General features: G+C 39.6%; 3 protein-coding genes across 4 annotated transcripts; 2 read left to right on the forward strand and 1 right to left on the reverse strand.

Moving 5' to 3' along the window:
* The first annotated feature begins 6,908 nt into the window (after positions 1 to 6,908).
* rbp2a (retinol binding protein 2a, cellular) lies at positions 6,909 to 8,735 on the forward strand. Its single transcript, XM_055028698.1, has 4 exons — positions 6,909 to 7,057; positions 7,961 to 8,139; positions 8,226 to 8,327; positions 8,593 to 8,735. The coding sequence occupies exons 1-4, from the start codon at positions 6,985 to 6,987 to the stop codon at positions 8,644 to 8,646; spliced, it is 408 nt and encodes a 135-aa protein (XP_054884673.1). The 5' UTR covers positions 6,909 to 6,984; the 3' UTR covers positions 8,647 to 8,735.
* A 1,557-nt stretch (positions 8,736 to 10,292) lies between these two features.
* Positions 10,293 to 12,449, reverse strand: LOC129359227 (tubulin alpha chain-like). Of its 2 annotated transcripts, XM_055028697.1 has the most exons (4): positions 12,384 to 12,449; positions 11,625 to 11,847; positions 11,404 to 11,552; positions 10,293 to 11,328 (listed from the first exon to the last, which is right to left on the reverse strand). In XM_055028697.1, the coding sequence occupies exons 1-4, from the start codon at positions 12,384 to 12,386 to the stop codon at positions 10,351 to 10,353; spliced, it is 1,353 nt and encodes a 450-aa protein (XP_054884672.1). In that variant the 5' UTR covers positions 12,387 to 12,449; the 3' UTR covers positions 10,293 to 10,350. The 2 variants fall into 2 exon arrangements, with proteins under 2 accessions (XP_054884672.1, XP_054884671.1); XM_055028696.1 differs by having other exon boundaries at positions 10,293 to 11,552.
* A 1,800-nt stretch (positions 12,450 to 14,249) lies between these two features.
* Positions 14,250 to 25,197, forward strand: LOC129359311 (coatomer subunit beta'-like). The gene is made up of 22 exons (XM_055028854.1): positions 14,250 to 14,348; positions 14,774 to 14,911; positions 15,817 to 15,903; positions 16,037 to 16,163; positions 16,261 to 16,409; positions 16,507 to 16,653; positions 17,577 to 17,676; positions 17,744 to 17,886; positions 17,980 to 18,179; positions 18,482 to 18,592; positions 19,109 to 19,197; positions 19,943 to 20,049; positions 20,128 to 20,271; positions 20,404 to 20,534; positions 20,618 to 20,825; positions 21,097 to 21,207; positions 22,155 to 22,369; positions 22,453 to 22,545; positions 22,738 to 22,918; positions 23,230 to 23,319; positions 23,763 to 24,692; positions 24,784 to 25,197. Exons 1-22 carry the CDS (start codon positions 14,346 to 14,348, stop codon positions 24,859 to 24,861), a joined length of 3,582 nt encoding a protein of 1,193 aa, XP_054884829.1. The 5' UTR covers positions 14,250 to 14,345; the 3' UTR covers positions 24,862 to 25,197.
* The last annotated feature ends 125 nt before the right edge of the window (positions 25,198 to 25,322 follow it).

The raw sequence follows: 25,322 nt of genomic DNA on the forward strand, positions 1-25,322 counted from the left end.
GTGTGAGCAAGAAAAGAAGAACCATGCAGATTGGAGGAATCCTTTACTGCATGACTGTTGCCATCAGGGAGGAGGAAGCCACCTGCAGAGGAAGAACACGAGATTTGTAAGAGGAAGAAGTCAGGACTCAGGCTGGCAGAGGTCTGGTCCATGCAGGTAGGAAGAGTGATGATGTTCAGGGAAGATGAGGCTTTTAACAAAAAAAGACCCAAACAGGCATGCACAAGAGTGGACACATGCATATATTTATGAGAGCACAGAAATGCACGAGGCTCAGCAATGCTTGCGCTCTACCCCTGGCAGCTTCTCCAAAACAGCACACACCTACAATTCTTATTGGTGACCTTGACATGGAGCACACCTCCACAGGTACCTTGCTGCAAGAATGTTTTTTGACACCTTAAAAGGTTCCTTCTATTGACATTGAGGCTGGCCAACTGGCAGACCTATTATTTTCTGCTCTCTGAAAGACTACACACTATTTGTGAGTGTGCAGAAGCCATAAAAATTGACTGGCACTTCCGTAGCTTTTGTCCCTTCAATTGGAAACTGCAAAGCTCTTCCAGCAGGATTTATTTTGCATCTTTATCTGTTTGTGTGGAGACATAGAGTGTCTTTAAACTACTGAATCTCTGGAAGTATTTACCATTTTTACGTTACAATAAGGCTGCCAATCATACTTCAGCAGTCTGGGCATGGAGACTGCTGTATGCTTTATTAAAGCATACAAGCGGGTACTTCAGTAAATTCATGATTTATCATTTTTTTAATATATTATTCTGGTTTTGAGGGACAGAGAAGGGAGACAATTGAGCTTCCCCACAAGTGACACCAGTTGACTAAGCATGTAGTTCTGGCCCAAAGGTTCCGCAACTTCCTTCTTGGTGGCTACCAGGCTGAAGAGCCTGTGAAATGGGAAGGTTTATCACTTACAAATTTGAAGGGGTTTGTGGGTGATATAAATGTCATGTTTCCGGAGGAAGGTGATGGGCTTCCCTTGACAGCGATGCAGTGCTGTTGCTCCATGAAAGGTTTTCAAAGGTGTCCACACCCAGGAAATCGGTGCTGTTCATACGCTGTCTTTTTCTTTTTTTTTTTTCTTTTGCAACATTTCAAAAGTTTGGTTAGAATTTGCATGACAATTGAACAGTTACCGAAACAATAAGCAGAACAATAAGCAGAACTCACGATTAGCAAACACTGAAGAAAAACCTTTCTCACAGATGAGGCTGCCATCACAGTGTGTTACAGTTCACCGCAGTTAGATCAACTTCTTCTATTTGAGAGTTGAATAAAGGTTTGTCTGCAACTATTAGTTATGCTTTTGGCAGAACTTTGCTGCATTCGCAAAGTTACACCTGGCTGTCTCTGTGATCCAAGCACTTCCTGCCCAGTCTGTCAGTTTATATGGTTGACTCTGTCTTGGTAGGTTTGCAGTTGACATCCTGATTCAATTTTTAGCTGTTAGATATAACAGAACTCTGTTCGATGTTCAAAGAATTGAGACATAGTTTTACAGCCTGTCTCTCTGAACCGTCTCCTGTGTTCCAACTCAGCAGTGTTTGTTCACTGACAATAGTCAACAAACCTCTGAGGCCTTCATAGAACAGTTGCATTCATACTGAAACGAGATTACACAGAGACAGACTCTGTTTGTTATGTAACTTTCATTATATATGAGAAAAGGGGGGGAAATGACAATGCATCTCAGACTTTTGAGACCCACATGTAATTTTCCTTCCACTTGCACTATTCGCGTTGTTTTGTCATTGAAACTCCAAATGAAATACATCAAAGTTAGTGATTGTAAAGGCACAAAATATGATTAAAGTGAACAGCTGTGAATACTTTTGCACGGCACTCTATCTTGTTTTGATACATAAAATCTTCGCTGATGTGTGCATGCCGTTTGTTGGTTTTAATTATGAATAAAGCCAGAATAATTCAACTGTGTGAGAACATTCAGGCCCTTTCAATACTCACTGGGATGCCAAAGCACACAGCAAGACACAGCACTATTAAAATCCATGGGTGGGCTGAAAATATATCACAAACAAATCTACTCTTGGGGGTTTCATAGGGAAGAGCAGCCTTCTCTCAGTCATTTGTCTCCACAGAGGATTGTGATTAATCTTAACTTTGATGTTCCTAAAGCAACGGGGAGGAGGAAGATATTGGAGAGAAGAAAGAGCCACCGCTGGAGTTGCGAAGGGGATGTAAAGGCAGAGCACTAAACCGCTGCTTTAAATGTCAAGTTAATGAAGCAAATTGAATTGAATCACACAGGATATTGAAATTGTATCGAGCGACACAGCACGCAAGCACGACGCTCAAGGTCTTACTGTTATAAGATTAGACTGCCATAGAGGGATAAGAAACTCTACTCTCACAGGGAGAGGAGAAAAACCCAGCGACAAAGGAAACAAAATTATACCATTAGATCAAAGCCTATCAACTGCTATAAGATGTGAATTGTCACGAACATTGTTTAAACACATTGCATATGCATGCAGGCAGGTGAAAATTACAGCTGGAATGTATTCAGAGCACACAGACACACACAATCAGTCTAAACAAGAAATATCTATGTATATGAGCACTTGGGGCCTTAAGGGATAAATGGCAAAAATTCATTTGGGAGAGTTAAGATGCATTAATGATTCATGGTGCAAATTCACACCTCTTCCTTTTGTTTCATAGTTACTGTAAACCAGTCAGCGAACAAGTAAAGCTGATCCTGCTCTGTCAACCTGTTTGTTTACCAGATGGCTCTGTTTAATCTGCGCTTGGATCACAGTATAATATCTGAGGATCTTATTTTGGCCTCAAGTTGTACAGTTGATGTATAAACACTGAAGTCTCCACTTATATGCAGCAACATTGCCCCTTTGTGGTGGCATGCAAAAATGTGGAGAAGCTTGATAAATACCTAAAGATATAAAAGCTTCACTTGAATCTTTAGGTTTTCAGAAAAAAAAAATAGGATATTTAGTTTATGGTGGTGAGAAAATGTCAGATTAGGAATTCTAATGTCAAAAGACCACCAGAAAAAACAAACTTATATTACCAACCCACAACTCATCAACAGTGTAGGGTTTCTTTCACACTTTCAAACTAATATAGCTCAGAAACCTCAGACTAAAGTGTATGCACAATAGAGTAGCCGGAAATTTGTGGCATTTGTGAAGCACTATATTACTCATGCGAGGTTAGAAGTTTTGCTTCATTTGTTTGTTTTACTCTCTCTGTACTCACTTAGTATTCACAGCAACCCCAGGAAGTGGGGCTACAAAAGATTATGCAATACAGCCAGGGGTGTCACAATGCAATTTAGGTCCCATGACAAAAAAAAATCTAATGTGGCCACTCGCCCCCACACAGTCTCTTTCAACACAACTTTAAAATCTAACGGTTTTTGAAATATATATAAAAAGACACTTAAATATAAATTTACATCTGTGTACAAATTACATGTATAACATTTAAATCAAAATCATGCATAAACATTATTACCTAAAGCAGTGAAAACAGCAGATGTTTTTAACAAGAATATCACAAGTTCTTGAATCTGAGACTATTCTCTAAAGTATGCCATTAGACAACTATCTGACCCTCACTAAGCCTGACTCACCAAGTCTAACACTGTTACAGCTAATGAAATGTGATAGCAACTCTGTTTATTAAAAGCATGATGTTCTTTGCTGCTGCTTGACCACAACTTATGTATTTCCATTATACTTGGTAGACCAAGTATGGGCAGCAAGTTCCTGTTATGTTATATAAGTTCATTACTGAGAATTCAATATATTCTGCCACCATCTGCTGGGGTAGCAGCATAACATCCACTGGTTTAATGACAAGATAATAAAAAATGCTGGTTTTGTTTTGGGAACTGTTCTGGTGCAATGGATTCTTCACACATTAAAGAACACAACTGACAACCCTGAACATTTTCTTCATGAACTTGTCTGACAGCAAATATGACCACTACTGGAGATCCTTCCTGACCGCAGTCATTACCATCTACGACAACTGACGAAATTTAAATCATAGAAGTGACAGCAACATTCAATTTTCCATTTTAGATAAATATTTTAATTGATAGGAAATATGTATATTTCCATGTAAGTGAACAGGTCAGTTGAGTTTCAGTGGCTTTGTTCTATTTCTGACAGATCCAGCTGACTGATGAACCTGTGCAGATTTCTCTATAGATGGGACAAGGAGGAATTTGTGAGGCTGTGCTTTCAGACCGCACCAGGTGAAGTGCTTGTAATTTAAGTGGAGTTGTTTAATTTAATTTGCTATAAGTTATTGGGACCACAGTCAGTGGTTTGTCACGATGGAGATGACAATGTAGGTGCATTTATTTGCTTGATGTGTGATGGGATCTGGATATACGGTTCAACTAGGTGAATATTAACTAAACTGCATGAAAATGCAGCTAGATAGCCTATGTTAATATGATTATGTTTTGACTGGTAAAAATAGTACATGACCGATTTTTTTTAAATGCTGTCGGTCAAAATGACAGAGAAGAAAAACGCCTAGAGTGACCTCTGCTTTCAGGTGTAAATTTATTGCAAAACAAACAATGATAAGTACAACTCCTTAACTATCATGATGACACAAGTGCCGTCATGAACTCATTGTATAAGCTTTTTGAAGGTGTAGATTAAAGGATTAATATGGCAACTTGCACTTTTGCTTGCAGCCATCTTGGATTTGTAAGTCAGAGTTAACTGGAAACAAAGAAGAATCTAGAAAAGGTTAAAGGTAAAATTCAGCTGAACAATTTATTTTGATCCGTCAAGCATGCATTGAAGTGAGGTGTTTCTGCACCTCTAATAATCTTATCAGTTCTGATAAACTTCACATGCTGCTTCACCTTTAACCCTCCACATGCAAGTCCTTCATCACAGGATCAATTTATCTTTAGATAGAGCGTTATCATTAAGTTGTTGCAAAACCATATTACCTCAGCTGATTTTTTCCCCCACATTAAAGCACTGGATATCAAACATTACTCCACACAACATTGTGTTGAAGTTTCTTCAATAAAGAACAGAAAGAGATTAGATTTTATACGGCAATTTGATTGAATTCTCATTGGAAGAATGACAAACCACTGTCTGAAATCTCAATAAAAGCTAAGAACTTTTCATTAACCAAAGTTGTGCAGCTCAGAGATTTAACACACAAAACGTTGTCATAAATACTTTATCAAAGCAGACTTGCACACTTTGCCTGATAAAGAGATTCGAGCAGACTGAAGCACGGGTGTCTTATCTTAAAGTGATTCACAAAAGAGAGCTTGAAGCATGGACTCTTAGGGAACACTTGCGCAACTATGTACTTAAGCTAATATCTAAGTAAACGGAATATGCTTTCTTTAGGAAAAGAAACTTTCTGTTACAAAAATCACAGAGAAAAGAACATTTCTGCTCCAGAAAAAAATTGCACTAAAGAAATGAACTCCTGCTTATTGGCGGACATCTGTCTTACAGCTTCTCTCTGACACCCCTCCCTTCTTCCCCCCATTCCAGCCCATTAGATGGAGTAAATGCAGGCGCCAGCTTGATGGGAGGAAATGGATAGAAAAAAAAAAAACAACTGGAGATTCCTAAATGACATGTAACAAATGCATAGTACAAGATGACAAAACAAGCTGTTAGAATTTAACCAATAAAACTGGTGATTATAATTCTATTTCTTCGTAGATCTGACACATGTTTAACAGCTTAAAAAAACTCTTCAAAATACATTTTGTCCAAAACAATTTGCTAAATTCAAAGGTTTTTTGGACTTCATTGGTGAATTTAATTAATCAAATAAATAATCTGTATTAAGTTGATATAAAGTTGTATTAAGTCAGTATTTATAGACTTCAGCAAGTAATATTTGTCCATTTATGTTCCGTGTTCACATATGTTCATATATCAGGTCTCTTTCTCTTGTATCACAGTAGAAACATTTGCTTGGTTCTGTGCTGCAGAAAGACCATCACTGTTATCATCATGAAGTCATCTGGTTTGTCCTCCATGTTAAGACAAAAAAACAAAAGGAACTGGTTTGTGATTGAAGCATGAAACATTCATGAATTAGTCATAAGCAATCTAGTCTTAGAAGGTAGCATTTTATAACTATTTCTGCAACTGCAGCATCTAAGGAACTTAGTTTGCTAGCAAGTTTAGCATTAGCATTATGGGCAAATTAGCTAAAGATGGAGAGAAACATACATTTTACACAGAAATGTTTCTAACCACAGTTCTTTTGGCATTTATTAACCTTTTCTAAGCTGATATACTTATTCATATTATAACCCACATGCTGGACACCAGTATAAATTAGAATAACTGTTAACTGGACCTGACCCATTTCACTGCCTCAAGGAATATCTTCTATACTTCGACAAGATAAATCTTGAGAGGATCTACAAAATAAACTAGATGTAAGGAAAATGCTAAGAAAACGGAAAAGGCACAGAAATTTGCTAATTATTCTTGCAGATTTGTGGTTGGATGACATCTTTGCCATTACCCTAATATTTAGTTTCCTCCACAGATTCTCTTAGAATCAAATAAGGATTCTGACTGGTATATATTGCATTTTTTTTTATAGCTAAAGTTTACTGTTGTTCAAAATGCATTTTTATTGTGCAGAGAGTTGTGTACACTGTCTACAAAACAACATTCATATTGTGATGTTCAACCACAGAAAAACATGTTCTGTAAAGTGGTAACAATGTAGAGGAGGAAGCATGAACTTTATGCCACATACACACTCTTCCAATGTCCTGAAGCAATTATCAGGCGGAGTATGTCCTTTGGTCCACATGGACTCACACAATCATACACACACTTAAACACACACTCAGAAACAAAGTGCATATAAAGGGCTGGGCCCTTGAACTCTCTCTCTCGCTTCATTGGAAAAACATATCTCAAGGCAGGCTGCTACCTCCTCTCACAAACTGCTGACAAAATGCCTGCAGACTACAATGGACGCTGGGAGATGGTGACCAATGAAAACTTCGAGGATGTCATGAAGGCTCTTGGTAAGTTTCACTTTGATGCAACGCATGCAATTTGACCTCGTTCAATTGATTGTGAAAATTGTCTTGTTCAAATCAGAGTGCTATACTAAAAGACTGAGTCAGGAAGAAAAGGACGTCTGAGCAAAAAGCGTAACACCAGTGTGACAGAGAGAACAAGAATGCTGGTAGGAGAGTAACAGAAAGGGAAGAAAAAAAGAGGTGTGATGTGCAACTGCTTCATTTCCTCATTGAATTGCTGTCAGACAAAGTTAACCTCCTCTCTATGAGCAGTTGCTATCTGTTGCTGTGCCAAATACGTATTGATTCAGTCCCTTCTGCGTTTTCTTTGTTCCCCATCCAAGAAATAAAAGAGAGATTCTGACCCTGGATCAGCTGACGGGAGCTGGCTCTCCTCCTTGCGTGTCATTGATCACTCCCAGAAACACTTTCATTTTCACGACGACTCTATCTGCAATTCACAAAAAAACAAGCCACCATGCAGTGAGCTCAATCAAGAAATCCAGGGTGATCCTTGAGTCCTCAGACACATTTCCTTGGAGCAGACTGGAAAATGAGATCCTTATGGAAATGGGGCAGAAACTATCAGTCAGATGGTTAAATATGGTGCCCCATCTGTAAGAGTGATCGAAAGAAATTGAATTTCCACTTTAGGGCAAATAGGATATGAATATCTAAATGATTAGAATGGGTGGTTGACTGTAACAGAGTCTGATGGTAAAAGGGGTCAAAGAAAGTCATTCAGATCTAATCTAACTGAATTTAAGGTGATTTTTGACGGGTTATTGTCACATCTGTGCTTTGATGAATTCCATCAGCATCCAGGAGGAGAAGTTTTCACAACGTTACAAAAACATACATTAGAGTCTGTTTCTGACCACATCTGACCTCTCTTCACAAATCCAGACATTGACTTCGCCACCAGGAAGATTGCCACCCATCTGCATCAGACAAAAGTGATTGTGCAGAACGGAGACAAGTTTGAAACCAAGACCCTAAGTACCTTCAGAAACTATGAAGTCAACTTTACCGTGGGGGAGGAGTTTGAGGAGCACACAAAGGGACTGGACAATCGGAAAGTAAAGGTGGGGCACAGAGCCAATGAAAGGAGGATTGTTGGACACTAAATGTGTTGCTCTTGGCTTTAAATGTCTGTGATGTGATATGTCAGAGCCTGGTTGTCTGGGATGGGGACAAGCTGGTCTGTGTTCAGAAGGGGGAGAAAGAAAATCGCGGCTGGAAGCATTGGATCGAGGGAGACCTGCTGCACCTGGTGAGAATAAGCGTGACACACTGGGAACTGGTGTAAATGTATTCCCAGTTTCCTCATTAATAGAATAAATATAAGAACTCTACTTCATTTACTTGAACCAATCATTCCCAGTTGCATCACACTGAGTTGCCTCATGTCTCTGGGCAATAATAATAAAATGCTTTTGAAACATGCAGATGTAAGCTCTGCCTGCTTGTGCAACCAATAGACGCCCTTGTTGCATCACATTCCTCCGAGTCTCAAGGTCTGTGCCTTCTTTTTACAGGAAATCACAGTCCTCGACAAAGTCTGCCACCAAGTGTTCAAGAAGAAGCAATAAAGGAGGAGGAAGATAGATTTTGTGTGTAAAACCCTGACTGCTGTGTGTGTCGTGTTGTGAACTTTATTAAAACATTTTAATACAAATGATGTCTCATTATCCTTTGGATGTGTCATTTCAAAAAGGGCTTGTTTTCTTTCATATCACTTCATCTCCATTCCACTTTTCCTATTTTAGATCATTTAGTATCACAATAAAATGTTCACCACCTCCCAAAATAATGGACCAATTTGTTTCAGTCAATTATTACTGCATTCTTCCAACATGATTGCTTTTGTGATTTTGTGAAACAATCCAAAGACATCAAACAAGATGTTTGAAAGAGAAGTCCAGTTCCACAATCATGGTATTTTAGGGTTCCATGTCCATCAGGTGTTGTTTTGATCATGTGATGTTACTACTATAGATAAAGAAGAGCTGAGCTTTGTAGAATAGATGGCCTCATGCGAAAGAATATAATGTGGAAATATTAAAACATCATACAGGAACTTAAAGCTTTGGGACAACTGGCTCATCTGAATGGACAATGACTTGTAATTCTAAACTTACTTACAAAGTTGTTTAAAAGCAACAAAGTCCATGTTTTGGAGGAGCCATTAAAAATCAAACTCTCAAATAGACTTTGTGGGCAGAGTTGTATGTGAGCAATGCAACCAACATAACTGACCAAGTCATCCGAGCAGCAATCTTTACATGGAGAAAAAGAAAGCATCTTTATTTTTTAATATTTTCAATTTACAGAAACATCTCTGGTCATTGTAAATCAGAAATTTCATTGGAGATTGAAATTTTTTTGTATGTTAGTTTACTCTTTGCAATTTCAGGTGGTGTCATTTGTTTTTTTAAATAGGGGAAGCTTAAGAAAAAATATGTAGCACATGGCAATATTGCTGTAACAATGATGCTGGTATAAATTCCTTAATTTCCCTCCCACCCTTCCTTCCTCATCCCCATTTGTCAGATATAGGCTAAAGGGTCAATGGCAGGAAAGATCTTAGCCAGTCCCACTCTGATGCAATGCATCAGAGTGGGACTGACTGCAAGTATGATAAAAAAAATAATAAAAATCTAAATTTTAGAGTATTTGTATTTTTCTAAGATTACTTCAACAAGCACTATGAATGAGGAGTGAATATTTATTTATGTGGTAGATAAGCAAAGAATAATGTACTGAGACTTTGTAAGAAGGTTTGCTTTTATTCTAAGAGGGGAAAAAAACAAAAATATTCCCCATTTGGTCCAGTTTTTGTCAAGACTAGAGCTGCAGAGAAGCTTAAAGTTGACTGGGAATCTCTAGCAAGTGCTGGAGAGGCTCAAAGTAGAAGAGGAAAAAGGAAATGCAAAATCAGTCTCTTTCTTCCCCCGCCCCCTATCTTATTTTTTTTACTATAAATTATAAAATGCATTGTTTGTGCTCCAAGTGCATAAAATAATGCCATATAGATTTTAAGGTAGGCCAGGTTAATTTAATCACATAATCCGTTTTCTTTTTAAAGATATTTGAGACAAGAGCCAACTTGTAATATTAAGACAGTCCAAATTTGTCCTCGTTTAGCTCCAATCTGCTTTATACTTGTCCCATGTGAAGCAGACCATCTTTCAAGTGATAGACAATATTTTAAGTTAAAGCACTGCTTTGATTCAAGAAGTATAATAATGCAACACCATCTTTATTAAACAAATTTATACAAGGAATACAAATCTTCAATATTCTTCTCCATCTTCCACTGCATCTTCCCGGGCATCTGAGCCAACCTCTTCGTAATCCTTCTCCAAGGCTGCCATATCCTCCCTGGCCTCAGAGAACTCCCCCTCCTCCATCCCCTCACCTACGTACCAATGAACAAAGGCCCGTTTGGCATACATTAGGTCAAACTTATAATCGAGTCGAGCCCAAGCCTCTGCAATAGCCGTGGTGTTGCTCAGCATGCACACAGCCCTCTGAACCTTGGCCAAGTCACCACCAGGAACCACAGTGGGTGGCTGGTAGTTGATGCCAACCTTAAAGCCAGTTGGGCACCAGTCCACAAACTGGATGGACCGCTTGTTTTTAATAGTCGCAATGGCAGCGTTGACATCTTTGGGCACTACATCACCACGGTACAGAAGGCAGCAAGCCATGTACTTGCCATGGCGAGGGTCACATTTCACCATTTGATTGGCTGGCTCAAAGCAGGCAGTTGTGATCTCAGCCACAGTGAGCTGCTCGTGGTACACCTTTTCAGCAGAGATCACAGGAGCGTAAGTGGTCAGAGGGAAGTGGATGCGTGGATATGGCACCAAATTGGTTTGGAACTCTGTTAGATCCACATTAAGGGCTCCATCAAAACGAAGAGAAGCGGTGATTGAGGACACAATCTGGCTGATCAATCTGTTCAGGTTTGTGTAAGAGGGTCGCTCAATGTCAAGGTTTCTGCGGCAGATATCGTAGATCGCTTCATTGTCCACCATAAAGGCGCACTCTGAGTGTTCCAGGGTGGTGTGAGTGGTCAGGATGGAGTTATAGGGTTCCACTACAGCAGTTGACACCTGAGGGGCAGGGTAGACTGAAAATTGCAGCTTGGACTTTTTGCCGTAGTCCATGGAGAGACGCTCCATCAGTAGGGAGGTGAAACCAGAGCCGGTTCCTCCACCGTAGCTGTGGAAAACCAGGAAGCCCTGAAGTCCTGTACACTGGTCAGACTGGTGACAGAAAGAGAAACCAATTTGGAACAGCTGCATCAGCTCACCTAAAATAAAACTGCAAAGATTTCCTACCAGTTTGCGAATCCTGTTCAGAACCGGCTCAATGATCGCTTTCCCGATTGTGTAGTGTCCACGGGCATAATTGTTGGCAGCATCCTCTTTACCAGTGATCAGCTGCTCTGGGTGGAACAACTGGCGGTAGGTGCCAGTGCGCACTTCATCTGACAGATACCGACATAGACTTCTATCAACCTTGAGAAATTATGTTGAAGTTTAACAAGTGCTCTGCTTACCAATTACTGAGGGCTCTAGATCCACAAAAACAGCTCTCGGAACATGTTTCCCTGCTCCAGTCTCACTGAAGAATGTGTTGAAAGAATCATCCCCACCACCAATCGTCTCATCACTGGACATCTGGCCATCCGGGTGAATCCCATGTTCCAGGCAGTAGAGTTCCCAACACGCATTACCGATCTGGACGCCAGCCTGACCAACATGTATGGAGATGCATTCACGCTGTGGAGTTAGACAAAAAAAAAAAATTGATTACATCTCCAAGCCTCAAAACCCTCGCTGGAGCCAAGCTGCCCTTTTCTTCCCATAGCAAACAATAAGGGTTCTTGTAATATCAGAATCTGGCAAATGAAACTTGTTTAGCAGAAGACTTGAATCTGATATGCATGTTTTCATTTGACAACCCAATAATAGAAGCCCTACTGTGAACAGATCCCCGTTAATACTTCCACTTCATTGACTGAAAAGGACACAGGTGGAGCTCATTGAACCTGGGGAGGTGATTTCTCCACAAACGTGAGGTCTGTAATGCTTATGAAGACATTCTGAAGTTAAAAACTGTGGCTTCCATTCATTAAAGGACCAGAAAACTTCTAAGAAGCAGTTTAAATAGAGCGTCGCCTCCCACACATAGCCAAAAAAAAAACGGGGAACAGCCACGGATTTTGACGGAGGGGGGAAATAAAATCTATCAGTTCAACAACAGACTTTTAGGAATTGAGCTATGCTAATGCTTTAAACATAACATTCATACGCACCATTTTTCGGAAGCCAAATGACTGAAGACAAACGCTGCGAATCTTGTCCCACCGGCAGGAATGTTGCGAAAGCCTGTTGATGCGGCAATTAAATACATCTGCGTCGGAAGTAGGTATTTTATTCTGATACGTCAGATCGCAAGTGACAGCTTTCAGGATTGGTTGAAAATGAACATTGTGACAGAGCACAAGGTTTACCTCAAAGCCACAACAACATGTGGGAGAGCGTTGCTTTTAAAAACCACTTTGAAAAATACACTCATGCAGTTTTCAGAAAACCCCAAAGCAATTAAAATGGAGTTTGTCAGGTTCCACTTCTTTTTAAAGTCTGTTAGCGCCCCCTAACGTTCAAACAATCTTGTTAAGCAAGTCTTGCTTTGTAAAAACAATAAAAAAATAAATAAAATAACTAAATAAATAAATAAAAAAAGATTTAATTTGATAAATTAATTTATGTATTTAGGCCTATTGTAAAGGTACCCACATATTTGATAATGCAGTGCTGTTCATTATCAATAGTAATGGGAAATGAAATGTATATAAGTGACTTGGAATCTCTGGTTGAATTTTATTTTTATTTTTATTTATTTATTTATTTTACTTATGCATTCTGCTGTATAGCTATCTGTTGTGCTTCCGCACTTTTTGTTTCCTACATTTAGCTCAACTCAAAGGTTTTTGTTTCCTGTGTTGATTTGGCCATGTTGGATCATTATCTCAATGAGAAACAGGTGACTTCACATTTATGAAAAGGAAGCTACATCAGTGACTCCTGAATTAGTAAAACATTTAATTTCAAATTTAACTAATTTAATTTCAGACTAGGGGTTTTTATTATTATTATTTAAAGTATATGCTTTCATTTGCCTTCTGATTTTTGTGGGGATTTCAAAGTTCACAATTCTTACGCCAGAGGGAGACAAAGTCACTGTTTGTTTTTCCCTACCACCCTTTGTTTTGATATTAAATGACTTGAAGTTCTATCACACATTTGAGGAACATGGCAGTTCAAAGTGCTATACATCATAAAAACACACAAAAATTACAAAGTTGTAGAAAACACAGTCAACAATTCTTGCGTCATTCCTAACATCCTCTCCATAATCAGGCACAGGCACCATTATGTTGTGGGAAAGTTTTTCTTTTTTTTTTAAATAGAGACAGTGACATTGGTCAGACTTGATGAGAAGATAGAATAAAATTTTCCCATTGTGGAGCCTGTGATTATAACATTCTAAGACACATTGAAGAAGGCAGCTTCAATGTGACAAAATAATAATAAAAAAATAACTCAGCGGGTATTATTTTGGCAAACCACAGTAAATTATCTACAAATTTAAATCAATCCAAATTCCGCGTGCTCGCTGATTTAAACTTAACTAAACTAAACGGTTTGATGTAATGCCGACAAAATGCCACATTCCTAAAATAAATTCAGTTTTTCTTTATTGTCGTGCATCAGTATATGTATGAGTTGTCAGGTACAAAGTGTTCTCCTGAAAACGCTGAAAGATCCACGTTGCAAAAAAACTTTTAAGTCAAGTTTGCGTCGACACAGATAAACGGGAAGTTAAATTTCTCCTCTTCAAAGTAAAAAGACAATTTGAAAGGGACAATAGAAAATCCACAAACCCCTAGCAAACGTCAGAACTGCTTCACCATATTAGCTTATAAAACTTAACCTCATAACATAGCTATTCATGCGCAAAACATTTTTCTCTTAGGCTTCAGTTTTGTTCATGTTTTTTTTTCTCTTCTTCTTCATTTTTTTGCTAAAGGCGTCAATTTTGTCACTCGTCACTTCGGGCAAAGTATTTACTTTGTAAAGCATCACCGGAAGTTGTTTAGGTATTGTCTTCAGCACAATAATAATCCAACTTTTCTCCGCTTCTCTCCGGGAGCAGCAGGATGATAGGTGGGTTTTCCCTGGACTATAACTGAGACACGCGCTGACGTGGAGACATGGTAGGTGTCCTAAACAAAGTATTTATCACGTCACAATTTAAAAATGTGTTATTAGCAGAACTTCACTTGCCACCCTGATATACCTACCTCAATGGTACTTAGAAAGAAGTGCAGTAAACTCTCACAGCTCAAAATAATCAAATAACCAATATGTACATTGAACCTTCATAATAAGCATTTCATTTGAAACATCTAAGCAAACTCAACGTGTTAGAATGTGTTTTATTCATTCTTCTGTCGTACGATCAGTAAAAATGATCGATGTGAAAGAAAATTTAGGCAGGCATGCATGCAAAATGTGGTGTGGGAAAAGAGACACACCCACTCCCTAACTAAAGCCAGAAGGTGATTTAAAGCTGCAGAGGAGCATCCTCCACCCCCAGCTGATGTTGACCCGTTCGTTTTTATTGTCTCTCACTAACCAGCCTCTGAGGTTGGACATCCAGCGGAGGCTGACAGCTCGGTCAGAGAGAGTGAAGAGTGTGGACCTGCACCCCACTGAGCCATGGATGGTGCTCAGCCTCTACACTGGCACTGTTGTCATCTGGAACCATGAAACACAGGTGTCTATGAACCACTTCTGTCATTTTGCATCACCCTCTCCTAATTTTATTCCAACATTTCACTCAAGAATGCTTATTTTCAGTAAAACAAATGCCTTGCAAAAGGATTCACTTGTCGCCCAAAGTTCAGTCAGATCAAATTTCCAGTCTTGACACAAATTTACAATTGGACTTGAGTCTAGACTTTAAATAGGCCGTTCTACCAAAAAAATATGCATTGACCTAATCTATTTTATTGTAGCTCTTGGCTGTGCATTGAGGGTCACTCTCCTGCCGGTTGGTGATCTTTGGCCTTAGTCTTGTTTTTATTTCTGCATCCAAAAAGTCTACCCCTCTGTATTTAGAGCCAACCAAAGACAAATTTGGTTGATTTTCACACAACAGTTTGATTTGCATACAGGTGGACTCTATTTAGCATTGAGATCATTCGTAAAGGTAGTTGGTTGCACTGGATTTTGTACCGGGGTGTCAGAGTGAAGGGAACTGAATGCAAATACATGCCACACATTTCAGATTTTTTAAATATGAAAGACAGTAAATGAAAACCTGTATCAATTTCTCAGTATCACATCAAATCAGAATCAGAACTACTTTATGGATCCCCAAGTGAAAATTGTGTATTTGTTGACAATTACTCAAATTCAAGAGCTTTAAAATATTACAAAATACAACTACAGGCACACATATTAAAAAGATTAATTATATGGAAAATGTCAAATTACAGGCAATTTAATTAACCTAAACAGCGATAATATAATATAAAGATAAAATAAAATAAGTATGTACATGGAAAATTGAAATATGTCCTTCAAAAAACCCTTACAATGATAAATTTTGCAAAGATCTCTGTGGCATGAACTCTTTAGTAATACTTCTACTGTCTGACCTTGCTTCTCTGTTCCTAGGCAATTATTAAATCCTTTGAGCTGTGCGATCTGCCTGTTAGAGTGGCCATGTTTGTAGCCAGGAAACACTGGATCATTACTGGAGCAGTAAGTTGTTTCTGGATTAAAGTTTGTGTACAAATTATTCTGTGACTCTAATTTTGCAAAACAAAAGCAGCTATTCTGCTGCTGTGGACTGAATTGGGATCATGTTTTGATAAATCTGTTTGCTTGCCCACAGGATGACATGCAGATCCGTGTGTTCAACTACAACACGCTTGATAGGGTCTTCATGTTTGAAGCCCACTGTGACTACATCCGCTGCGTCGCTGTGCACCCCACGCAGCCCTTTGTCCTCACCAGCAGCGGTAGGAAATGCCTACCTAGATTCATGCGACATACAGTCATCCAAAATCAACATGTAACCCTTTATTGAGTTGTCTGATGAGCAGTGTGTGTTTCTAGATGACATGCTGATCAAACTGTGGGACTGGGACAGAAAGTGGACGTGCTGCCAAGTGTTTGAGGGACATGTACACTACGTCATGCAGGTCGTCTTCAACCCTAAAGACAACAACCAGTTTGCCAGTGCCTCTTTAGACAGAACCATTAAGGTACAAAACAGGCAGACATAGGTGATCACAGACTAATACTATACTACAACGACAATTCTATAATACTAATGCTACAACTCATCTTGCTGTACTGTAGGTGTGGCAGTTGGGCTCCAAGTGTCCCAATTTCACTCTTGAGGGTCACGAGAAAGGAGTGAACTGCATTGATTACTATAACGGAGGAGACAAGCCCTACCTTATATCAGGAGCTGATGATAATCTTGTGAAGATCTGGGATTATCAGGTAATCCAACACAGTGAATGCATATATACATGGATCCTGAGGTAATACACTTAGTATCACATTAAAAAAGAACAGCTATTATAAGATTAACAGTAAGCATGATTTAAAAAAAAAAAATATTCAGCTCCAAATAAAATCTACATTAAACGAGTGCTACAAAAGCCATACATTTTTTGACCAAGAGCAAAAGTGTCTCAAGCACAAATTTAAAGTGTATTTTATTGAGTTCCAGCTGTGTTTATATTAGTTGACTAACATTCCTCTTTTGTTTCTCATAAAGAGCCTGCTGACACCTACAAACATGACTTTTGAGTGCATTTAGAAAATTTTTCTGTATCTGGTCGCAGGTTATTTGAGTGCTCTAGTCTGAGTAATGTCGTCTAATTTAAAGCATTTCCAGCTTTAAATTAGAGGAAAACTCAACAGTGGTGGTCCTCCAATGGGGGCTGTACGAGTGGGCATTACTCAGGTCTTTGTTACTCAGTTATAGATTTACTGACCATAATAGATGAAGGAAACTGATGGCAACAAGTTCTGGAATAATCTATGTCAGTTCTGCACTCGTGAGAAACTTAGCTAGGCACACCTCTTCCTAAAGCAAAAAAAGAAAACCAACCAGTCACATGGCAGCTCTTCGGCTTGGTGTCAGATGGTATGTTCTTGAGTGTTGGATAAACTAGTGATCAACCAGGATTATTGGGACAAAACTATGTCTTGGATTTACAAAGCACTTTTCAATATCTACATGTCTATCAATCTACATGGAAACTTGGAAAACAGAATGTCAGTTTTGAAATGAAGCCATTTAACTTTTCCAAATAATAGAAAGTTTTCATCTGAAAACTGAAAGCGACATATTCTGTAGGTGGTTTGTATTAATACCACAAGGTAAAGCCTTCACCTCTTCTGATTTTATTTACCAGAACAAAACGTGTGTTCAGACCCTGGAGAGTCATGTGCAGAATGTGACTTGTGTCTGCTTCCACCCTGAACTGCCAGTCATTCTCACAGGATCTGAGGACGGTGAGTAAAACTTAATACTGGGTCACAAAGAGAACACTAACCTGATTCCACTATGACACATCCACAGGCACTGTCAGAGTTTGGCACTCCAACACCTACAGACTTGAAAACACACTTAATTACGGGATGGAACGAGTGTGGTGTATATGTGGGCTGTCTGGCTCCAACAATATAGCTCTGGGCTATGATGAAGGCAGCATCATCATTAAGGTTTGTGCACCGTCAAAGCTTTAAATGAGTGCACTATTACATCAATGAGTGCACAATTAACATATATTTATATTTATCCTCACCTTGTTTCAGCTGGGCCAGGAGGAGCCAGCCATGTCCATGGACTCCAGTGGGAAAATCATGTGGGCCCGTCACTCCGAGATGCAGCAGGCCAACCTGAAGACGCTGGGAGAGTCGGAGATTCAGGATGGAGAGAAGCTCCCACTTGGTGCCAAAGATATGGGCAGCTGTGAGATTTACCCACAAACCATTCAACACAGCCCCAATGGCAGGTGAGCCATTGCAGAATGGGAAATTGACAAAAGCAGTCATCATGTGTGACCCAACCAGGAGTCGTTTTAAAATCGACATTAAGTGTCAGCATCTTCATTTTGGATGGAAAGGCAAGCTTGTGTGAACTGGAATGCTTGACATTAGTGCTTGTAGAACAGTCGATGTATTTGTACATGTTAATGGTTTGGGTGAACCTCGTGTGTTATTGTTGTAGTCAATTTTATTTTCACAAAACTTGACAGGTATTCTGTCTGAGATTTCTAAATGGGTACTTTATATGGTGTGTGTTTCATTCTGGCAGATTTGTAGCGGTGTGTGGAGACGGGGAATATATCATCTACACCGCGATGGCCTTGAGGAACAAAAGCTTTGGCTTTGCTCAGGAGTTTGTCTGGGCACACGACTCCTCACAGTAAGGCCTACCAATTAAAGGAAGACTTTAATCACTGAAATCTCTAAACTGACTTTTTTGTATCTTTTCAGAATTAAAAGTTTGGATTTCAGAGGAAGTGATAAAAATGAATAAGACTTTAGCTGCCTTTTTAAAGTTGTCAGAACTGTAGCACAGAGGATATACAGATAATATTATATCCTCTAATATTACCATTAGATGCTTGTGTTAAAACAAGGCTTGACTTCCTGTTCATACGTTCTGTTTGAGTTACGTCCTGGTGTGAAGTCATGAAAATCTCCCATTGGTATTAACCTTGTGATGCTCCATGATTTTACCATCTGAGCTTTTCTTAATTATACCCAGTTGAAGAGGTTCAGTGAGGTCTGAATGGATCATTAGGAAGATCAAAATGGCAGTTTTTGAAAAATGTTTATCTCTTCTCTAATCCAACTCACCGGGTTTTTTGTCCAAAGCTCTGTCCCAACAGCATAAACCCAGTATTTAAAATTACATGCCAGTTTTGTTTCTGTCCAGGTATGCCACGAGGAAAGGCAATAGCGTGGTGAAAATATTTAAAAACTTTAAAGAGAAGACGACTTTCAATCCTGATTTTGGGGCTGATGGTACGTTTTTTTGCCATTTAAATCACGTTTTTCTACATTCCAAGCAGTAAAATGAACTGAGTGTATGTACTGACCAATCAAAGTGCTTTATCTGTATTTAAAAGTGTAAACATATGTATGTTTTTGAAATGTGTTGTCTTTAAATGGCACCACATTTGTGAGAAAATTTGGTTTCAGATTTGAGCAGCAGAGTTGGTTATGTTGGTACCACCCACAAATAACTCGTCAAATCCTGCCTGCCAATGCGTGTTCTGGCATTGTCCCTTATTGGGGTTGTTTATTGAACTGGGGGATGTACCACTTCTCAACCGGTTCTTGTTGCAAGTCAGCTGATGTGGCTGTGTTGGTCACTCTGGTGCGAACAGCTGACCCAAGCTGTTCAATGAATTTCAGCAAATTTAAGAATTTATCATGTTTTCTCCCAAATTCTGGAGGTAAACCTGATAAACTCTGCCCCGAGGGAACAAATCTTGCCACCTTGAAGGATGGAATTTAGTCCCTAAAAATGATATAGGGTTAGATCTTGATAATTTGGAAGTTGCCTCCAAAGACAAAAGAAAAACCTTGTTTTTCCAGTATGTCACCCTGTACTGTCACCACCTCCACAAAAAGTTGTCTGGTACTGACATGTTTTTAATGGTTGCAACCCGCAAAGGTATTTTCCTTGCAAATATGGCAAAGAAAATAATCTTCCAAATTTCCCTATTTTAATTGATATGTTAATTTTTTTATCTCTTCCTATTAGGCATCTTTGGTGGCTTCTTACTGGGAGTGACATCAACCAGTGGACTGGCTTTCTATGACTGGGAAAGCTCCAGTTTGATCCGCCGTGTTGAGATCCTGCCTAAGCATGTCTGTCACAATCTCCTTAGTGCTAGTCTGAATGCTATGACTGCAGCTTTTTCATAAGCCTGTCATTGGTGCCTGCAGATGTTCTGGTCTGACTCTGGGGAGCTGGTGTGTATTGCTACAGAAGAGTCCTTCTTTGTGTTGCGCTACCTGGCAGAGCGAGTGTCAGCAGGACAAGAGTCTAAAGAAACGCTGACAGAGGATGGGATAGAAGATGCTTTTGAGGTCAGAGCTGTTTCTGGTGGTCTGTTGTGAAATCGTATCATGAGATGCTGATATAAAAGAGAAAACTTCATTGTCTTTCCTTTCAGTTTTCCTTTCATGGCTTCTGTTTGTTGTGATTCTTCTGTTTTTCAGGTACTGGATGAGGTCCAGGAGATAGTAAAGACAGGTTTGTGGGTCGGAGACTGCTTCATCTATACCAGCTCTGTAAACAGACTCAACTACTATGTTGGAGGAGAGATCATAACTATTGCTCACTTGGACAGGTAGCAAATTTTCATTTGCTTTTATAGGCTAACAAATTAAAAGGTGCATTAAAAAGCCATTTTATTGTAAAAACTCTAAATAGGACCATGTATCTGCTGGGCTACATCCCAAAAGACGACCGTCTCTATCTAGGAGACAAGGAGCTCAATATCATCAGTTACTCCCTGCTGCTGTCTGTGCTGGAATATGAGACAGCTGTCATGAGGAAAGATTTCACCACGGCTGACAGGGTCCTTCCCACAATACCAATGGAGCAGAGGACCAGGGTCGCCCACTTCCTGGAGAAACAGGTATCAATGTCCTCCCAGCTTTTGACGTTTACTGCCAATCTAGTAATGTTGTACTTCCTTCTAAGATTTAGAAAAGACAAGGAAGCCAGATGTAGTCAGATCTCTGGTTAAAATGTTTTGTTTTATGGCAATGGCAAGGTCCTTACACTCACCTCACATTTAACTGTGGTTATATGACAGCAATGTTTCAGTGTAAATGAAGAAGGCTTAATGTTTTTTTGTTTTGTTTTGTTTTGTTGGGTTTTTTTTTGTATTTTCTTTTGCTGTGTAGGGGTTCAGACAGCAGGCGCTGGCTGTGTCCCCTAACCTGGAACACAAGTTTGAGCTTGCTCTGCAGCTGGGCGAGCTGAGGATGGCGCATGAACTGGCACTGGAGGCAGAGGTCAGAGAAAGCCTCATGCTAGTGTGTATTGTATATGGCTGCAGTTAGGCGCTGCCTTAAAAACATGATAAGAGAGAAAGAAATCCCACTAGAATTTTAGATTTGTCTGACAGGTCATTTTTATTCTAAAAAACATTTTGATAATGGAAATCTGAAAAATCTATATTAATTTAAGCCTCAATAGATTTTGTTTAAAGGTGACCTTAGTTGAATGTGTTAGGATAGGTCTGTGTGCTATATAAAATATGTTCATTATATTTTTTGCACAAAATCATTGTAAGCTAATGAGATTTTAGTCTGGTCAATTCTATTTGGGCCCCTTTCAGAATGAGCTGTTTCAAGGCTTCTTGTCACTTTAAATCCAAATAAGCTGCTGCTGGAAGTGCTCTCCCAAATCAGTGTTTACACTCACACTTGAAAATGGCTACAGACAGATGAGCAATTATACAACCATGCATCTTTGAAAAGCATTAGTAGAATTTCTTGTTTGCACAACCAATAAGAATGAAGCAAGTGGCTTCTGGACAGTAAGTCCACAACAAAACGCTTGCCTTTTCCAGCAGCCATTGTACAGCGCATACAGTGTTAAAACCAGCTGATCAAACGTGTTTTGCTATATTGGGGCTGCTAGGTAACGGGCAGGGCCACTAGGTGAGGGACACTGTCTGCTGATTTGTGACATTACATTTAAAAGGTTTTTGAAATGCCTCATTTTCTAGTCACATTAACTTATTGTAAAAACAATATATATTAAAATAAAAAAAGGCTGGGTTTTTTTGAAGTGCTTGTTAATTCCACTTGGGAAGTACCCAGACAGAAGTACAAAAACATGTAAAAAGTGAATTTTACAACATCTGTGTAAGGGAAAGAGAGCTATTATTCAGGTTCAAGACGGTCAACAATCTTTTCTGTTGTCTTTTTGACTCCTCTGCGTGTCGGTGCTTCAGTCTGAGCATAAATGGAAGCAGTTGGCTGAAGTCGCCTCTACAAAGGGGCAGTTTAGCCTGGCTCAGGAATGTCTGCACCAAGCACAGGATTACGGTGGATTACTTCTGTTGGCAACCGCCTCAGGCAGCGCAGACATGATAGGGAAACTGGCCGAGGGAGCGGAGAAGGATGGGAAGACCAACGTGGCCTTCCTCACTTACTTCATGCAAGGAAGGTTGGTGTTTCTGGAACAGTTTGTCCTGTTTTTGTTGTTTTTAACAGCTGGTGTGTTGTTACTCTTATATTTTGTTTTGTCAGAACTGACAAATGTTTGGAGCTGCTTATTAAAACTGATCGATTGCCAGAGGCTGCTTTCCTGGCAAGAACATACATGCCCAGCCAAGTGTCAAGGTAAAGGTGTTTCTAATCGGTTTTCTGTATGTTGTTGAATGGCTAACTTCCAAACCCTGTTTCTGCAGAACTCCTGCATAAACTACTTTGTAATAGTCATTTTAATTTCCCAAGGTCAGAGTTCAAATAAAGTTGAAAATTTCTCCTCTCCTTAAAGTTTGATGTGAACTGGGCCTGTCTCTCTTCCTCCAGGGTGGTGAAGCTGTGGAAGGAGAACATGTCAAAGGCGAACCAGAAGGCAGCAGATGCGCTGGCTGACCCAGATCAGTACAGCAACCTGTTCCCTGGCCTCCAGCAAGCTCTGCTGGCTGAGCAGTTCCTGAAGGAGACTCATGTTGGGGTCAGACCCGCTGCAGAATACCCAATCGTCGTGGTCAGTGGTCTGTTTTAAGCTCTAACATTGTCAGAAAAAAACTTTAAAATGAGACACGTAGGCTTTAACTGGAGAGCTTTTAGCACTGTTGCTTCAGAATGGTTTGGTTCTAGGATCTCTTACTTCATCCATGAGTTATTCCTAAGTCCAAAGCAGCCAGCTTAGGTTAGGTTAACTGTTTTATTGAATCCAAGTAGGAAGCATGTTTTTTTTGTCCACCTGGCGCCCAATGACTGTGGAGATGAAACAGGTGTAGAAAAGGGATTGATGAATTGCTAGAAATAAATTTTGCTTGTTTTTTTGTTCTCAAGTCAAACGAGGACCGTGATGTTCTGGAGGACTCCAAAGGTTTCATCACCAAAGGAAAGATTACTGAGCCAGGGGTGTCAGACACTAACCAGGTAATCTGCAGATAGATCTTTAGGCTGCATTTTAAACTCTTTGTTTTTGTGAAAATTGAGTTTGTGATTGGAACAGATTGTTTTAAACTGTCTGTAAAGGCTGAATTTCCTTTAATATATTGAAAGAAATTACAATAGAGTGTTTATTTTATGTCGTGACTTTTTTGCTGTTGTAACCAAGTTTTTCAAGCATGAACTCAAATGGTTCTTGACTGACAACAAAGCAATCGCTGTTAAAGAAAACACCTGACCTCTGTGCAATCATCGCCACTTAGTGGCCATCTATGGTATTTCAGGATTTGTTACAGGGATTCCTGTAAATGTCTTGTTTGAAATGGAAAAAAAAACATATTTCTTTTTCGCAAAGTTGTGTAGGAGCCATGATTTCATTGAAAGAAGTTATACAGGAGTATTTTAACTGTTGTGTGATGTTTGTTTTACAGGAGGCAGTAGGATGCATGAATGAAAGCCCTGCTGCATCTTCAGAAGTAATAATAATGGAAGAACCCATTCCAATAAAACATGAGCCTCCTGCTTACCCTGTTCTGGTGACAGAGGACATAATTAGTTTTCCAGAGGAAGCTCCTCTGTCTGTCTTTGCCAGTAAAGACCATGCTGAACCACACCAAGCACAGTCTGAGTGTCGAGTTAAAGGGGAAAACATGAAATCAGAGACTTTACTTATTGCCGAGGAACACTTGATCCAGAAACCCTGCACTGAGGTTCCTGCCAAAGACTCAGAGGCCATACAGTCCAGTCCAGTGGAAGTTGTAGGTTCATCTGATGAGGTGGCTGATCAGGGCAGAGCTTCAGCAGCTGAGGCTCAGCCAGCTATTGCGGTATCTGAAGAGGAAGAAAGACAAACAGCAAATGATGTGCCAATTAGCACGGACTTAAAAGCCAATTCTGGAATCGCATCAGAATCTGCAGCATTCGAGGAAACATCCAGCCCTGATCAAGAAGAAACAGACACCATTTCCATGGTTGCTATAGCTAAAGAAGAAACGCCAATTGCAAAGCAACTGGTAGAGGAGCTCGTCTCTTCAGAACCAACAGAACTTTCCCTGCTGGATGTTCCATCAGCCACAGGCCAGGCTTTTTCAGATCTGATCCTCGATTCAGCGCTAGACTCAGATGAAGATGCATCAGCGGCGTTGAAGCCTGTCGCTGTGTGGGAGGATGAGCAAGAGCAAGAGGAGAAAACTGCAGAACCTCCAGCAGAGACGGAGGATGGGTCAGAAGTGGGCAGTCTTCCTGAGGCTGAACCAGAAGGATCACACGGCACAGCAGAGGCAACCGTGGCAGAGCAGGAAGCAGGCTCTGAAAGATCACAGGACCCAACTGAAGATCTCGAGGAAATAATCAACCATGAGGTAAATTGTGGCTTTATTTATTAGAAATTAAATTAGGGGAATTTCAGTAAGGTCCTTAATGTAACCTAACATTTCTCTTATCATTCTCTAGGACCTTGATAATCTGGATCTGGACAGTTTTGAACTGGAGGACATTGACAAGTTAGACATGAATCTGCTGGATGAATAGTGGAAGCAACGTTATTTTGGACATTTTCTTGAGTCCAAATAATGAAAAGTAACATTTTTAAAGCAAACCAAAGTTTTCTTTTACTTGAAAGGGGTTAAAATATGGGCCAAATAATTATATACTTTTAAGGCTAAGGGGAGAGCTGTAAAATGCAAGGCTTCATCTTAATGTAGTTAGAAATCTTACCTCTTCTTCTCAGACATTACTGTTGATTATTGTTATGAACAACTTAACAGGAAGGACAGTCTTAACTTAGTACAAAATGTGTTCAGAAATGTTAAAAAAAAAACGCAATTCACTTCTGCATTCTGCCTCATAATGTTAGGGTTTGAAAACACATTTACACCTCAAAGCCAGTACCAATATAACTTGTTTTAAACAAAGAACAGTATTGATGTTATTTCTACCTTTCAGCTACTACTTTTATTGCTTGTCTCTTTTTTTTTCAATAAAATAAATGG

Source organism: Poeciliopsis prolifica, unplaced genomic scaffold, assembly GCF_027474105.1.
Source record: "Poeciliopsis prolifica strain line A6 unplaced genomic scaffold, Auburn_PproV2 SCAFFOLD004, whole genome shotgun sequence".
Taxonomy (NCBI): Eukaryota; Metazoa; Chordata; class Actinopteri; order Cyprinodontiformes; family Poeciliidae; genus Poeciliopsis; species Poeciliopsis prolifica.

What these genes read in the sequence shown, in the direction of transcription:
- rbp2a (XM_055028698.1), top strand. Translation starts at nt 6,985, where the DNA reads ATGCCTGCAGACTACAATGGACGCTGGGAGATGGTGACCAATGAAAAC. An exon ending in GGATGTCATGAAGGCTCTTG is followed by an intron (nt 7,058 to 7,960) that starts GTAAGTTTCACT and finishes TCACAAATCCAG; the next exon opens with ACATTGACTTCGCCACCAGG. An exon ending in AGGGAGACCTGCTGCACCTG is followed by an intron (nt 8,328 to 8,592) that starts GTGAGAATAAGC and finishes TTCTTTTTACAG; the next exon opens with GAAATCACAGTCCTCGACAA.
- LOC129359227 (XM_055028696.1), bottom strand. An exon ending in TCTAGAGCCCTCAGTAATTG is followed by an intron (nt 11,553 to 11,624) that starts GTAAGCAGAGCA and finishes GGTATCTGTCAG; the next exon opens with ATGAAGTGCGCACTGGCACC.
- LOC129359311 (XM_055028854.1), top strand. An exon ending in AAGGCAGCATCATCATTAAG is followed by an intron (nt 17,887 to 17,979) that starts GTTTGTGCACCG and finishes ACCTTGTTTCAG; the next exon opens with CTGGGCCAGGAGGAGCCAGC. An exon ending in ATGCCCAGCCAAGTGTCAAG is followed by an intron (nt 22,546 to 22,737) that starts GTAAAGGTGTTT and finishes CTCTTCCTCCAG; the next exon opens with GGTGGTGAAGCTGTGGAAGG.